The 17,869-nt window shown below is 35.1% G+C and overlaps 1 protein-coding gene across 16 annotated transcripts in view; it reads right to left on the bottom strand.

Annotated features, from left to right (window-relative positions):
- The window catches only part of EVI5 (ecotropic viral integration site 5), a 234,951-nt gene that overhangs the window by 22,759 nt on the left and 194,323 nt on the right, over positions 1 to 17,869 (bottom strand). For 15 of the 16 annotated variants that reach the window (XM_058716565.1, XM_058716550.1, XM_058716551.1 and 12 more), the window contains one exon: positions 8,627 to 8,722. The exons of the other annotated variant lie outside the window; for it this stretch is intronic. In XM_058716565.1, coding sequence (XP_058572548.1) covers positions 8,627 to 8,722 — 96 coding nt within the window. The remainder of the gene's footprint in view (positions 1 to 8,626; positions 8,723 to 17,869) is intronic. 16 annotated transcript variants of the gene reach the window in all.

Genomic DNA, 17,869 nt, shown 5'->3' with positions numbered 1-17,869 from the left:
CAGTCTGTCATTTGATTCTGAAAGCTCCTCACTGGAAAAAATTCTAGTTAATAACAAATGAGTATCAATATTAAACATATTAATAATGGTCAGGACATTAAAATGCTTTTTGGTAGATATTTAACTAAATCTATAGCTCAAGCATATATCAACAGTTATTAAAATTTAAAAAGGAGTACTCACATATAAACATTTTTTTCTTTGAGAGAGAGAGAGAAAGAGAGAGACAGACAGTGTGCAGGAGAGCGCACGTGCAAGGGTAGGGGCAGAGGGAGAGGGAGAGGGAGAGAATCTTAAGCAGGCTCCACGCCCAGTGCGGAGCTCAATGTGGGGCTCAAATCATGACCCTGAAATCAAGAATCAGATGCTTAAGCAACTGAGGCATCCAGGGGCTTCTATGTAAAAACATTTTCTAAGCCAAACTTCAGAATGGGCTTTTTTTAGATTTCCATTTGTTAACTCAAACTTCTAATTTTGTACTTGGCTAGTAGAAACAAAAGAAGATTCTTGTAACATATGATAACTTAAACAGCCTCCTCAACAAAGAAGACAGGAAGATGGCAGAAGACCTTCTGTGTACTGGGAACCAGCACAAAGGCTATCCTTAAAATGAAAGTTGGTTTCACCTACCTGGGTTGTATATTATTTACAGCATCCTATAATCGTGTTTTATTTTTTGGCCAGGTTTATCCTAAAATAGCTTACATTTCTCTAAGTTCTTCAGGAAGTGGCGGGGGGGGGGGCGGTGCTCAGTAATTGTTCAGTGACAGACAATTCCTCCTGTCAACTTCTTTCATAAATCATCCATCATTCTCTGATAAATGACAAAAAAAAAATGCTGAAGAAATCTTTCTTAATAAATTCATTCTTCAAGAGGACCAGGGAAGTTTAAAATCTAATTAAAATAACTATGTTAAAATGTTCCCTTCTTAAAAGTCTCCTTTCTGGGGCTTCTATATCCACAGCTGCCAGTTTCCCTCCCAACTGACCAGTAATTTTGATCTCCTTTGCTGGCTCTCTTGATCTTAAAGGTCAAGAGTGCCATGAACTTGCTCCTGGACCCCCTTCTCTTTGTCTATGAATAATATTAACATTCCAATGACTACCTATTTTTAGCCCTAACCTCTTTTTAGAACCTCATATTCACATATCCATAGCCCACTTCACTATTTTCATGTTCATGTTTAACAGGAATCTCAACCTTAATATAAACAAAACAGAGTTCTTGATCTTCTACCCTTCCCAACCTAAGTAAATGGCACCTATCATCCAATTGGCAAGTCAAAAATCTCTGGAGTCACTATTTTACCTTATGTCCCTCCTATAACCCATCAGCAAATTCTCAATCTCTAAAATATATCTCTAATGTATTCATGTTGCTAACAATTCTATTTCTCCCATGCTTCTAAGCTACCTTTGCTCTTACCTAGACTATTTTAACAGCCTCCATTTTCCTGTTTCTATTCTTGCTCTCCTACAATCAATTCCCATACAGCAGGCAGGGCAAATCAGATCACATCACTCTTTGCTTAAAACCATCCAAAGGCAGGCACATGGGTGGCTCAGTCGGTTAAGTATGGGACTCTTGGTTTCAGCTCAGGTCATGACCTCACCCTTCATGAGTTCCAGCCCCACACCAGGCTCCGTGCTGTCACTGTGGAGCCTGCTTGGGATTCTCTCCTTTCCCTCTCTCTCTCTCTCTCTGATCTTCCCCTACTTGTACTCTCTCTCTCAAAATAAATAAATAAACAAAACAAAACAAAAACATCCAAAGGCTGGGGTGCATGGGTGGCTGAGTCAGTTAAGTGTCCAACTCTTTTTTTTTTAATTTATTTATTTTTGAGAGAGAAGAGACAGCATAAGCAGAGGAGAGGCAGAAAGAGGGAGAGAGGGAGAGAGGGAGAGAGAGAGAGAGAGAGAGAGAGAGAGGGAGAGAGAGAGAGAGAGAGAGAGGGAGAGAGAGAGAGAGAGAGAGAGAGAGGGAGGGAGGGAGGGAGGGAGGGAGGGAGAGAGAGAGAGAGAGAGAGAGAGAGAGAGAGAGAGAGAGAGAGAGAGAGAGAGAGAATTGCAAGCAAGCAGGCTCATGCTATCAGCACAGAGTCCATTGTGGGGCTTGAACCCACGAATCACAGGATCATGATCTGAGCTGAAACCAAGAACTAGATGCTTAACCAAGTGAGCCACCCAGGTGCCCCAAGTGTCCAACTCTTGATTTCAGCTCAAGTCATGATCTCATGGTCATGTGATCAAGCCCCAAGTCGGGCTCTGCACTGAGCATGGAGCCTGCTTGAGATTCTGTCTCTCTCCCTCTGCCCCGTTCTCTGCTTGCACTTTCTTTCTCTCTCTCGCTCTCTCAAATACAATTAAAACAACAAAAACAACAACAACAACAAAAAAAACATCTAGAGGCTTCCCACTGAACCAAGAATAAAACACAAACATTTTTCCTGGCTTATAAAGCACTATATAGTATTTTACCTCATCTACCTCTTTAATCTTATCTCCTACCATTCTTCCCCCATCCTCTACTATACTCCAGCCACATTAGTATGATTTCTCACAAAGTCCATTACATTTTCTTCTAAGATCTTTCTGCTATTTTTTTCTCTTCTGCCTGGAATGTTCTTCTCACTGATTTTTGTACATCAGGAAGCTTCTTAGCATTCCCATCACAGTTTGTATGTTACCTTATTAGCAAAGCCTTTTGTTGTAATCATTTATTCATTAATTTTTTTTTTCATGAAGTACCAACTATATGGCAACACTGTTCTAGGTGCTGGGGGGAAAGTTTCTCAATTTATTAGTTTATTAATTTATTAGTTTATTAGTTTCTCAATTTATTAGTAATTAGGGAAGTACACATTAAAACCATAATGAGAGGGGCGCCTGGCGTGGCTCAGTCGGTTAAGCACCTGACTCTGGCTCAGGTCATGATCTCATGGTTCATGGGTTCGAGCCCCACATTGAGCTCTGTGATGACAGCTCAGAACCTGGAGCCTGCTTCAGATTCTGAAGCACCCCCTCCCACCCCCCGCCCTTCCCCATTCATGCTCTGTCTCTGTCAAAAATAAATAAACGTTAAAGAAAAACATTAAAAAAACCCAACCATACGAGAAACTTCTTCACAGGCAAAGAATGACTAAAATTAGATAAAGACCAACAGTCCTACATGTCGATGAGGATGTGGAACAATATGAACTGTCTTCACTGCAGCAATGTTAAAAGATCAAATTGGAAATAATTCAATGTTCACTAACAGAAAAGATAAACTGTATATTTATACAAAGGAAAATTATACAGTGATGAGACTAAACAATCTATAGCTACATTTAAAAATAACAATGGTTGAATTTCACAATTTTAAACAAAAGCAGCAAGACACAGAAGAACATATAAGAAGCCATTTATATAAAAATTAAAAACTTAAACTTGTTACCTGGGTACTTTCCTCCATGTTATACTTCTATCAAAAGTTTATAAAGAGTTCCTGTTCTTTAAATTGTTCAATTTTTATGATTATGAACCCATTATATCATAGAAAGTTAAGGATAATAGCTAGTCTATCATAGTTGATCAGACTAGAAGGTTTCCTTAGGAACAAACAATGAAAAAATTGTTGTTTGGTCTTACCATAAGGAATAGTTGTGGCTCTCCTAACCAACTGGTCTGTTTTCATTACACATTCACTCTGAAATGTTTAAAGTAACATTTCCCCCTTTTTTGGTGCTGAGTGCTGAAAACCTTAGAGCCTGGTTTGAGGACCACTTATTAAGAAATATATTGATAATTCTGTGGTATGCATTTTTGCATGGGTCTTATTCATGGCTCCATATTACACTCCTATAGTTTTCTGTGTCTCACAAAATTGAAGTTTGCTACTCTGCATCATTTACAAATTCGCTTCATTATGTGTAGAACAACGCAGGGTATTTATTGATCAACAAAAATGCTTTGAAGGTTTTTTCTTTTTTTAAAAAAATATATAGTTTGTTTTGGTTCTACTTCATTCTAAGTTTAATGCATTGGAGTCAACTGAAAGTCCTGATTCAAGCTTCTGCTACTTACTAGTTATGTGACTGTGGACATGTTATTTAGCCTCTCAGCTATAAAATGGGAATAATGATTTTTACAGGATAATTGTGAAGATTAAAATAACCATCCCAAGTATCTACACCTGGTTTACGAACTATTACTAGAAAGGGGGCGCCTAAGTCAGTTAAACATCCAACTTCGGCTCAGGTCATGATCTGGTGGTTTGTGAGTTTGAGCTCGGAGTAGGGCTCTGTGTGGACAGCTAGGAGCCCGGAGCCTGCTTCAGATTCTCTGTCTCCCTCTCTCTCTGCCCCTCCCCTGCCTGCGCTCTGTCTCTCTCTCTCCCCCTCAAAAATAAATAAGCATTTAAAAAAAAAGAGAAAACTTGCTCTATGTAGAAAACCTACTAAACAAATATAACTAGAATTACTTTCATGAGATCTTAAGGACATAAAGTACATTAAAACTATTATGACATCATAAAAATTCAGCAAAGCTGTTTAACTGGAAAACATTTAACTTTTAAAATAAATGAACTATCTTTAGACTGGAATAAATTTACCTATTCCTAGAACATCCACAAGAATATATCACCATCAAGAACAAATGAAAATATATAATCTATATTCAAAAACATTCTCAAATCAGCTGCTTAGCATGCATTTTCCTATAAAACACTGTAAATGGTAGCAAGGCTCCAAAGGACCCAGGGAAGCTAGTCAACTGGTAATTTGACTGAGACATAGGATTATACTTCTCAGTATGTCTACACCTAAAATGAGTCCTGAGTATATTTTCTTTGGCTACTAAATGAGAATAATCTTCTACCTTCTTCTAGATCCCTTTCCTGGCGTTCAGAAAGTATTCTGTGTCTTTAGTGATCAGTAGCTATGAGAAGACAGACCTATGTTACAAAAGTACATGGCTTATTCAAATTTCCTAGAAACTACAATTTTTGTTTATATATCTGACTTAAGTGTTCCTGATGCCCAATCTGCCTGATAAATTTCATTTTTCAAAACCCACCCCAGATGCTGTTACTATTTTATTCCTGTATGTTTCAAAGCAGGCTATAGCATATGGCGGTTAAGTGCATGAATGGGCTTAGAGTCATATACTCTGAACTAACACCCTATTTCTATTACTAATTAGTATATGACCATGGGGAGTTATTTAATACCCCAGAACCTCAGTTTTATTATACGTAAAATGTGAATAATAATGATGCTACTTACTTCATAGGAATGTTGTGAAGATTAAAAGAAATAATGTAAGTATAACATTTAGGAGTGTCTGACACAATGACTATTAAATGGTAACTACTAAATGCCATATTTTTCGTTATGTATTGCCATTTGTTTATTTGAATACCTATCTCTGTTGTTAGACTGTGAGCCCCTTGAGGGATATGCATTGTTTCAATCTTTAATTAATCTTTAGTTCTAAACCTAGTGCCTAGTAGGAGCTGTGATGACAGACGGATGGAAGCGTAGGAGGTAAGGAAGATGGAATAAGGAACACACTTGAGTTGGGACCCAGGTTCTTTTCTATATATGTATGTATGTATGTATGTATGTATGTATGTATGTATGTATTTTCTATGTATATATGAGGACAGGATGTAGGGATAAGGGAGAATTAAACCATGGTTCTTGCCACATCTGGGGCATCAAGGATTTCCACAGTGGTTTCTCTGAGGGTCTTGGTAGGGTATAAGAGTCTCCAAATTAAAAAATTTCTATGGGAAGTAGGTAAAACTAAAAGCATAAATTAGGTAGTGATGGTAGAAACTGCAGGGGTTGTGAGTCAGAGAAGGCATTTGGATCGATCACAGTAAACTGCAGGAAGTGAAGATAAATCTCCATTTGCAATGCTAACAAGGAGAGAAAGGGAGCTCTTGCTGCTAGGTCATTTACATAATTTACTTATTGGATGTATGCAAAATAATGTGTCAGGGAGGAACAACACAGTTAAAATATTGTCATTAATTGAGTTTCTTTAGACTTTTAAATATTGATGACATATTTTCTAATCTAATTCAACTGAGAATACCACCATCATGTGGGATAATTATGAAGGGTAGTAATTATAAATATGAACTGTCTGACACAATTCTTGACCAATAGAGAGTACTCAATAAATAGTAACTACTAATGTTTTTTTTACAGATCAACACTATATTCAGTCATAAAAAATAACCCACTTAATCCTCTCTACTATTTCACAGAGCCAACTAAGTTAAGTGATCACAATTGTTATAACAAGTACAGAATTGCTATCCCTTCAGGAAGATCAATCTGCAACATTTCCTTCAGCATTTTGAGAAGTATAAAAATCAGCTAAGAAAGTATCAACAGTCACATGTTCAATAATATTAATAATTGAAAGTTAATTTTTATGTTGAAAGCTAAAGATTCTGGCAAATTCTAGCACACAGGCAAAAGTTAAGTTGGAGAGATCAGACCGACTTTCGTTAACCCCCCCCCCCCCCCCCCCCGTATTGTGAATGAAAAATCACTAGAATGAAAAAGTGATTCCTTATTTAACCCTCTTGAGAAGCTGGTCCAACAAATAGTAATGTGTATAATAAATGTACTTACAACTATTATCTTGGTTTAAACTTACACTTGTTTTCATTTATCCGTTCCTTAATTATAAAACTTTGAAACAGGTGAAGGTATTAAAATCTGCTCAGGAAACATAATGAAAATGAACCTCTAACTAAAGATCTATAATGGTTTCACTTTATCTAGGAAATTTGATCTCTTCTAGCTTTGAAGATTCCCCATAAGCTGGTTCTATTTAATCTACCCTTATTTCCCACAATTTACCCACATTAATTCTTAATTCTTAAGAGTCTGGCCTCTAAACTCCCAGACCCATGCTCGGTCACTCTCACCTCTGCATTCTTGTGTCGTCCCCACCTACACTGTACTCACCCTCTTCTCTACCATGTTTTCTCACTGGGGCCTGCTTAAACCCAGGACCTGTGTACTTTGAATAGTATGAGTATACAAAATTAGCATCTCGCCACAAGCTGTTCTAGTTTTTAACTTATACAATGTAGCTCTTTAACAGTAGAAAATTCTACTCTAGTGATTTTCTTTCCATGTTTGTGTAAGATGAAAGATTATTTTTCACAGGCCACACATAAAAAATGACATTAAAGTAAAACCTCTTGTGAACAGTTTTTTCCCAGTCCTGATGAGGAGAACAGCATTTTTAGGTAAGGATTATGACATGCAAAATTAATGTTTGCTGGGTGATTTTTAGACTATGCTTGGAAATACAGTCAATCCATATACAGTTTTCTTAATTTACCAACATTAAAGGTTCCTTATCACTCTAAGTCAAAATTATAAGGGGAAGATTGCTTTATTCTAGACAAAATTTCCTTTGAGAAAAACTTTTCAATACAAGGAATAATTCCTACGGTTCTCAAAACAATAAGACTTTCTAGAACATCTTATCTGTAACTTGTTCTTTCACACATAGCTTAGATCAGAACAGATTATAAAAAAAGCACACAAACAAATAAGTAAAGATTATTCATAATCCTGAATCCCTCAAATGCTATCATGGTTGCAAATGACTGGAATAACCACTCAAATTTCAGGACAAGTTAAATTAAACCACATCTAAGATTTATCAACTTTGTTAATGTTTTGTTTCTTCATTCAGAATTTACTTAGATTGATTACCTCCAGGAGGTATTACCCAAAACACTCAGACTTTAACTGAAGGATGTAATACCAGGAAAGAGTAATGTCCAAACTTTTTCCTTTGAGGTTTAAATTAATTTAGTGGGCAAAATGAATTTCTTTAACAAATAAGGTTTATATAACCCATTCAAATCTTATCTCTGTGAATAAACCTTACTGTACAAATAATTCAAGGTAAGACACAAGCTTCTGTATTCATGTTTAGATAAATAGTTACCATTAGAAAATAATAAAAAACAAGGAAATTGACCTAAAGCCACATTAACAAAAAGTATCTCTCTAATCAAAGCACATTAATTTAAATTACTTAGTAGAGTTCTTAATAATACTATCTGAAAATTTCATGAGTTAAATTTCACAGATTCAAGGTAGTGCCAGTTTAAAAAGTGTTTAGGTACTAAGAAATCTGTTAACTGATATTAGGCAAGTATCCTTTTTTTGCAATCTCAGTAATACCAACATGAAAGGAGTAAGAAGACAAAAGTGAAAAGACTTCCCTCTATCTACAACGGTAAATAACGCTAATTATTCTATAGGTGTAAAGAAAACTTCAATTGAAGTAACTTTGACACCTAGACAAACTATCAAAGGTTTTCAGATTACACTAAAAAAAAATATTTGCCATGCAAATATTAATTAAGCATTTTAGATCACCATAAAAAGGCTTAAGGAAAATTAATCCTCAATATTGGAATAGAACAAATTTTGGTAAAAAGAAGACAATTTTCTAAAATATTATTATTTAATTATAATCAGGGATTCACAGAAAATATTTATCAGGAAAGAGTCTGTCATAACCAGTAATACAGTGTTGTTACAATACAGAGGAAGGAAGAAAGAAATATGTGAAGATCAAAATTTTGATCACTTACCTCATGATTCAGCTCTGCTATCTGATCTTTCAGTTCCCTAATATACTGGTTAGAATCAGACTTGTTAAGCTGTCCTTGAAGCTTTCCTTCTTCTTTCTGTTTTATGACAATAAAACAAACCAAAAACAAGAGACAACTTTCACAGCATGTACTCAAATACTTTAAGATATAGGACAGCATAAGGGCATATCCTTTAACTAGCTAAATTCTGAACAAACCTGTTCTCAAACTATCTCTGAAAAGCAATTTATAGTAACTTATACTGATTATTTCTATATAATGCTTAGGGAAGTTGTTTATAACAAATACAACTTATAAAATGTACATTTTGAGAAACTCTCAGAAACCAACAGTTGAATGGTGTACTAGTGAAAAAATTACCTTAGAATTTCAAAGGCATTTTCTTACTTTGAGGATAAATGATTTTCTATCCATACCACAAGAGATTCAATGCTTAGTTGATAAGGCAGTGAGCCTCCCACAGCTACATGGGAATCAGCTTTTGTGTGGCAAACAGAGGAGAAAGAGAAAAAAGAAAAGGTTCTGCAAACCACTCTTAAAAGGGGAAGGACAGCTCTGAATCTCTTGTTTAATTAGCTTAGGAATGTATGGCAGGAGTCCTAGATATAGCTGATTAAAAGGTGCTCGAATCCTAACAGCTAGTTTCAGAACCATATGTGATTATTTTCCAGGGATATAAATTGGGAAGGGGAGAAGCTGCCTTTTCATATACCATCTGAAAACAAATGTGACTTTTAAGACATAGGGCTTATTAGAGAGTGAAAAATGAGTTGTTTTTTATATTGCCAGATTATTTCTAAAAGCCATGTGATGACGCTTGAAATGTTAAGAAGCTCTGATCCAGAGACATCTATTAAAACTACTGAGTAACTCCAGATACCAACAAAGTACTAGTTTACTTTTAACAGTCACCCATCACTTGGTTTCCTTCCATAGAGACAATCACAGTTGTTTTTTATTGTAATCTTCCCATGATATTTTGTACATATGTATCAAAACACATTTGCATACACACACATATTTTTACTAATACTACAGACACTATGAACACTGTTCTATACTTGCTATTATCTCTTAAGAATCCAACTTCAAGATCATTCATTATCAGTACCTACAGAGAAGATACACATTTCGATTTGAAAGAGCTTTGAAGTTTCTATAAAAGTTATCTTAGTGCTACTTGAATATTTATAGGTTTTTTTTTTTAATTTTTTTTTAAGTAGGTTTTAAAATGTTCTGTAGAGGCACCTGGGTAGTTCAGCCAGTTGAGCATTCGACTCTTGAATTCAGCTCATGCTCCCAGGGTCATGGATTGAGCCCTGCATCAATCAGGCTCTGTGCTGAGTGTGGAGCCTGCTTAAGATTCTCATTTTCTCTCTTTCTCTTTCTTTCTTTGCCCTTCCCTCACCACATATGCACTCTAAAAATAATAATAATAATAATAATAATAATAATAATAATAATAATAAATAATTACAGTAAAATGTGCTGTAGGTCCTGTAAAATTACCTTGAGAGTAACGGGTTGTTCTGCAGAGCACTTTCCAATGTGGAGCTCTCTACTGCTCTTTCCATTCACAGTAAGAAGAGACCCTGGACCTGGTTTGGTACTCTCACTGCAGCCAAGTCATGCTCTACTTTCCTCTACACATCTCCCAACATCCTTGGCAGAAAGAACTAACTAGAACTGCTCCAGTAACAGAATGAGTGGCTCCCCTATAAAGTCAGGGTATCATTCCAACAGAATTACTCTTCTGCATGAACCATCCTTGCCATCCCGATTGCATTCTTATGTAACTTTAGTTTGTTCTTCAAATCCTTTCAACAAGCTATTCCTATAAGCCCACTCTTTTTGTTTTTTTGTTCTTCTCCTTTTGGTCACCGGTCTTAAAAACCTTTCACTAGAATATGGCCTGCTGAAGCAGTTAACTAATATTTGTATAGATATAAAGAACAACTATTATTCCTAGAGGCTTTAAAACTTTTCTTATATATTTGAACACATGAATATCACATATAATCACCTAAGCAAAGAACTAATTTAGGGGCACCTGGCTAGCTCAATTGGTAGAGCATGTGACTCTTGATCTCGGGGTTGTGAGTTTGAGTCCCACACTGGGTGTGGAGATTACTTAAAAATAAAATCTTAAAAAAAATAACTAATTTAATAATTATATTCCAAATGTGCCAGGCTTCATAAACATATTCAACAGACACCTTATGATTTTTAGCCACTAGCCTGTATTTAAGAAAATATATACATATATTTAAATTTTAGTTAGAAATACTAGCTTGAGCCAAAGCAATACTGAAAAGGAAGAACAAAGCAGGAGGTATCACAATGCCAAATTTGAAGATACACACTACAAAGCTGTAGTAATCAAAACAGTTTGGTACAGGCAAAAAAAATAGACATACAATTAATGGAACCCCAGAATAGAAACTCCAGAAATAAACCCATTATTATATAGCCATTTAATCTATGACAAAGGAGACAAGGATATACAATGGGGAAAAGACAGTCTCTTCAATAAATGGTGGTGGGAAAACTGTACAGCTACATGCAAAAAAATGAAACTGAACCACTTAAACCACACACACACACACACACACACACACACACACAAAACGTCAAAATGAATTAAAGACCTAAATGGGACACCTGAAACCATAAAAATCCTAGAAGAGGGCACAGACAGTAATTTCTCTGACATTAGTTGTACCAACATTTTTTCTAGATATGTCTTCTAAGGTAAGGGAAACAAAAGCAAACACAAAAGTAAACATAAACTATTGGGGCTACACCAAAATAAAAAGCTTTCTGCACAGCAAAGGAAATCATCAACAAAACAAAAAGGCAAAAACAAAACAAAAAGACAACCTATTGATTGAATGGGAGAAGACAGTTGCATACAATATATCTAATAAGAAAATTTTTCATTCATATATATATATATACATACATACATATATATATATATATATATATATATATATATATCCAAAATATATAAACAACACCAAACACCCAAACGATCCAATTAAAAAATGTGGAGAGGACTTGACATTTTTGTAAAGAAGACACAGAAAAGATGTTCAACATTACTCATCATCAGGGTAATGCAAATCAAAACCACATAATGTATCACTTCACACCTGTCAGAATGAATGGCTAGAATCAAAAAGATAAGAAATAACAAGTGTTGGCAAGGATGTGGAGTATGAGGAATCCTCATGACCTATTAGTGGGAATGTAAATTTGTACAACCACTGTGGAAAACAGTATGGAGGTTCCTCAAAAAATTAAAAATAGAATAACTATCTGAGGGGTGCCAGGGTGGCTCAGTCAGTTGAGCGTCTGACTTCGGATCAGGTCATGATCTCACGGTTGACAGGTTCTCGAGCCCCGCATTGGGCTCTGTGCTGACAGCTTGGAGCCTGGAGCCTGCATTGGATTCTGTGTGTGTCTCTCTCTCCTCCCCTCCCCCATAATGCTCTGTCTCTCTCTCTCAAAAAAATATATAAACATTAAAAAAAATTAAAAAAAAAAAAAAAAGAATAACCATTTGATCCAGTATTTCACTATCAGGTATTAACCCAAAGAAAACAAAAACACTAATTCAAAAAGATATATGCACCCCTATGTTCATTGCAGCATTATTTACAATAGCCAGGAAGAGCACAACCTAAGTGTCTATCAATAGATGAATGGATAAGGAAGATGTAGTACGTATGTGTGTGTATGTAATGTATGTATACACACACACACACACACACACACACACACACAAATACATGCACACAACAGACTATTACATATCCATAAAAAAGGATGAGACTGTGCCATTTGAGACAACACAGATGGACCTATTATGCTAAGTCAGACTGAGAAAGACAACTACCATATGACTCTACACATGAGTGGAATCTTAAAAAAAAAATAATGAAAAAATGAATAAACATACAAAAAGCAGAATCAGACCTGCAAATACAGAGAACAAACTGATGTTGCCAGAAGGGAGGTTTATAGGGTTGGGCAAAAGGTGTGAAGGGGAGAGGGAGATACAGGCTTCCAGTTATGGAATAAGTAAGTCACATGAATAAAAAGCAGATCATAAGGAATATAATCAATGATATTCTAACAGCAATGTCATGGCACAGATGACAGCTACACTTGTGGTGAACACAGAGTAATGTATAAATTTGCCAAATCACTAAGCTGTACATCTGAAACTAGTATAACATTGTGTGTCAATTATACTCAAAGAAGAAATGTTTGACCAGAGCAAGGCAGAACCAAAACAGCAGAGATACTGACTCAGAATCCTAATCAAACCATCTCTGAAGCCTTCCCTACTTGTTTTCATTTACAGTAAAACTCTGGTTGGCAAGCATAATTTGTTCCGGAAACATGCTCGTAATCCAAAGCATTTGTATATCAAAGCGAATTTCCCCATAAGAAATAATGGAAACTCAGATGATTTGTTCCACAACCCAAAAATGTTCATATAAAAATGATTACAATACTGTAATACAAAATAATAAAAAAAATACAAAACATACGCAAAAATAAATTAACATGCACTTACCTTTGAAAAGCTTTGTGGTTGGTTCACAGGGGGTTATTGTGTAGGATGATTTTCACTGTCACTAATGGAATCACTGCTATCTACTGGCTCAATGGAATCTTTTTCTGCATGGGGACCACTGTATATGTTCACACAGATGTTGACTACAGTACAGTATTAAACTCTTGTCATATACTGTAAATTATTTAATATAGCTGGCAATAAGGCAGCAGAGAAAAGGGTCTACATCTGTAGGCAGCCTGACCTAGGTATAAAGCAAAGTATTCCTAAGCTTACTCTTGTATGGAAAAGCGAACGACTGTCCATCCATAGGTGCTTTTAAGTGACAAAAATACACTAGTGTCAGTTGTGGGCACCTTCCAACATTCTGAAAAATCACTGATTTCTGCCAAACACTGTGGTCTGAGAGACCATTGTCTCAGCTGTGATCACGTGGCATCTGACATCATGTACTACTCGTTTTGCAAGACATTGCTCATTTATCAAGTTTATCATTTATTAGAAATGTTTGCTCATCTTGTGCAACACTTACAGGACAAGTTACTCACAATCCAAGGTTTTACTGTATATGAATGAATGAAGTCCCTTTATTATTTAAACCAGTTTAAATATGGGTTTCTGTCACTTGTAAACAAAGTAATAATAGCTAACATATCTTGAACACTTATCAGACGTTCTCAATTGAGGTTCCCCAAAGGAATTAAGTCCTAATGCCCAAACATCACTGTACGTAATAATTTAACTTTCCTCCTATGCATCTAGAGTGGTACTATGTACCATACTTAGAAGAACTGAGAAAATAGTTACTCAGATTATTTTCTGTAGGATTTAATTCTCTTGTACAATCCTGATGGAGAGGGACTGGGGCTGACAATGTGCTAACAACTGTTCTAAGCTCTTTACATGTAATCATCACAACACCTCTGTGTAATAGAAACTATTATTCCTAACTGAGTGAACCAACAATTGCCTAAGAATTACATAAACAGTTGACACATTTTTCCCCCACAGCACTCTAAACATGAGTTTGCCTGAGGAGGCAAGAATATATGGGAATTTATGCAAAGGATCAAGCAAATTAGCTTTCTTGGATTTGTTTCAAAACTTTACTTGAGTTATTTATTTTAGCCCACACTTATTTCAATGGGAATTGCAATATAAAAAGAAATAAAATTAAGATGAAATGCTAAAGCATACTTTCATTTATGGCCCTAAGCTAATGACTCATATTATCAATTTATAGTTGTCTAATACTGCTTACATGTAATTATGCCTGCATCTGATTTTTATCCACTCCCCATTTTAAATAAAATATTTCAAAAACAGAGAACAAAAGAGTAATATAATAAAGACTAATAAACCTATCACCCAAATTCACTGTTTCATGACTACCCCTTCCCATAATTTTCCTTGGTTCTAGACTTACTCCATCTGTCCTGTATATTCCCAAAGTAGGAAAGGATTATGTCAAGCATTAGGAATACGTAGTGAGTCAAGAAGGAAGAAAAGAATGTAGAAAAGAGAAAAAAAATATGGAGAGAGAATATTTGCTGACATAAAATAAATAAAGTCATTATCCTTGTAGAAGGTATTTTCCAAATCCTGTATGTGACCTGGTAAATGGCAGCAGCAGCAAATGATTAAGTAAATATACTTCCAAAGGGGGCTACTTTGAGTATATGTGTTCAGCTGTACTCTTTGATGGCTTTTAAGTCTAATTTTAGCATATCATATTAATTACCTTGAAAATAATTGCTGATTAAATGGAAAGTGCAATTGACTACTAGGAAGAAATCCTTATGGATGAGATGGAAAGGCTAGATATTTGTGGTTTAGAATCAGATTTAGAAAAGGTACCTTTAAATCTGGTCCCCAGTGAAGGTAAAGTTCTTGAGGATTTTGGATATCCCATAGCAATAATATCATTCAGAACAAAATAAAATTCTCAGGGCGAATAAAATGACAAAGCCCAAGGTAAGTTCTAATGTTCCAAGACAGAAGTTCAAGAAAGCAAAATACTTTAGGTCTGAAAGGCTGTTGAATGGCCACTAACAATAATTAATACCAATTCTTTCCTGTAGGGAAACCTGCACGATAAACAGTCTGGCAAGACACAAATCATTAAATGTGTTTTACAAAAGTGACTAAGAGGGGCACCTGGCTGCAACTCTTGATCTTGGTGTCCTGAGTTTGTGTATAGAGAGCATTTAGATTAAAAAAACAAAAACAAAACAAAACTAAAAAAAAAAAAAAAAAAGTGACTGACTCCAAAGATGTTTCCCCTAAAGGTGAGTCTTAGTAAGGTTTAGCCAAAGTTTTGCACCCTGATTTCTTTAAAGGAAAAGCAATATTTAATAAAAAAAATTGGGCAGTTGAGAAATTTTACAATAAAGAAATTTAATGTTTGTAACAACAGCTTGTAAGGCATACTGATTAAACTGAGGGCAAAGGAAGGGTAATTAAGCAGCTCTGCACTCTAGAAGTGACCCCCATCCCTGCACACTTATCACATATTAGTAGCATACCAGTGTGACAGACACACCAGTCGAAAAGCTCTGCCTAAGGTATTCTGATTGAATAGTCTGCTTTAAGCAAATCTAGCTGATATTTCAAAAACTGAAGTGAAGTCAGAGAGGTCCTAAGTGCTATTTAATAAATTAAAATGTATAAATAACTTTTTATCTAAGTCTGTGGTTTTTATGTTCTGCAAATGGGTTCTCATTTAAATGATGAACTGAACCCTTTTAAGGACTCTCTTGAAATCAGGTAACTAAATAACTACACATTTACAGTGCCAAAAAAAAAAAAATCCAGTTAACTATTACATTCTAAAAAGTGGATAACAATTTAATTTCACTTCTGAGACAATTTATTCAATTATCTAATGTTTAGGATTATTTTTTGCAAAAATTTTTATACCTTTCTATTTTCAAGCAATGTCTACATAGTTCTTTCTGATAAGGTGGGAAAATGTCAGCTACACTAATAAATTTACCAGTAACCTGTATTTTCTTTTGGTCTAGCTGATAACAACAGATTGCCAGTTAAGTGATTTCCTAAGCAAAACTCATTAGGTAAGTAACAAACTTAAAGAGCTCCAACACATCAACAATCTTGGTACTCTATAATTTCACTGAACACACCTTAAATATATAACTTTTTGTCATGCAATAAAAGAAACTTTATATTAAGAGACCATAAAGTAATATTTATAAAAGGCTTATTTAAATGCACTTTTACTCTCGGACCTTTCTTTCAGTAATTATTTTAGCAATTACCATTATGATATCTATAATAATCTAATTCATATTGAGGCCTTAAGCCATAGAGTTCCATGTATAAGTCTCTGAGTCAAAAGGTCATTAATAACCTAAAGATATGCATGTTTAAGTAATTAGGGATAGAGTATAACAACTTTAACTTACTCTGAAATGCATCAAAAAATAAGATAGCTAAGGGGCCCCTGAGTGACTCAGGTGGTTAAGTATCCAACTCTTGATTTTGGCTCAGGTCATAATCTCACAGTGGTGAGATCCAGCCCTGCCTGGGGTTCCATGCTAGGCATGGACCTCCTTCAGATTCTCTCTCTCCTTCCTCTGCCCTTTCCCCACTCGCACTCGTGAGCTCTCAGAAAAAAAAAAATATAGCTAGAATGGTGGATAGACACATATCTAATAAAGCAACAGATGAAACAAATATCAAAAATATTAATACTAGAATGGAGGTGGTGGGTTTGTGATGTTCTCTGTTGAACTCTTTCAACTTCTGTATGTTTGAAAATTTTCATAGTAAAATACTTGGAGAAGACATCAATAAAAAAAATAATACATGCCTTCTCCCTCTAGAAAGCAAGCACTTAGTCTATACTGTAGTTCATTTCTATATGTGAAAAGGTATTTATTTCCCAAGGTTACTTGTACTTCATTTAAAACCTACCTCTTGCTCTAGGATTTGTACTTTCTTCACTTTTTTACTAGAAACTTAAGAAACTGAAAAGTAATATTATACCATAAATTACTTTATTAAAACAATCTAATTTTAGCTGAGTTACAGTTCATCTCTGTAATAGTTTCAAGTAGATTTTATGGTTGTTACATCAAGATCTATTTTGTCTCCTTTATTATGTAGTGGTCATAGTACAGGAATTATCCCCATCCTTAACCCCATAGGTAGGTAGGGTTTAAACCAAACAGGATAATCAGATCTGTTTGCATTGTGACTACTTCTGGTCTTGCTCAAACTGTGTGACTCTTAAAACTTTTACCGGAAATTATGGGTTACAGTTTTTTATTCTGCATATTATGCAAGTACATATAAGGCTCATCTGTTAGCCATTTTAACACGATGAAAAAAACCTCCTAAGGATAAAAAATGACAAGCAAAGCAGAGCTTTCAGAATCATGGCTAATGCAACAAGCTGGAGCCCAAATCAAACTGTTCCTTAAGTATATCCTACTTTTGGACTTTTCAGGTACATGAACCAATAAAGCCCCTTTATAATTTAAGCCACACATAAATCCAGAATTGAGTTTTCTGTTACCTTCAATAAAAACATCCTAATATTTTTTTTAAAATATGGCTAGGTATTTTGATAAAATATATACATAAAATTTACCATTTAAAAAATATATGGC

This window comes from Neofelis nebulosa, chromosome 2, assembly GCF_028018385.1.
Source record: "Neofelis nebulosa isolate mNeoNeb1 chromosome 2, mNeoNeb1.pri, whole genome shotgun sequence".
Lineage (NCBI taxonomy): Eukaryota > Metazoa > Chordata > Mammalia > Carnivora > Felidae > Neofelis > Neofelis nebulosa.
This window is presented reverse-complemented; position numbering and strand designations above follow the sequence as displayed.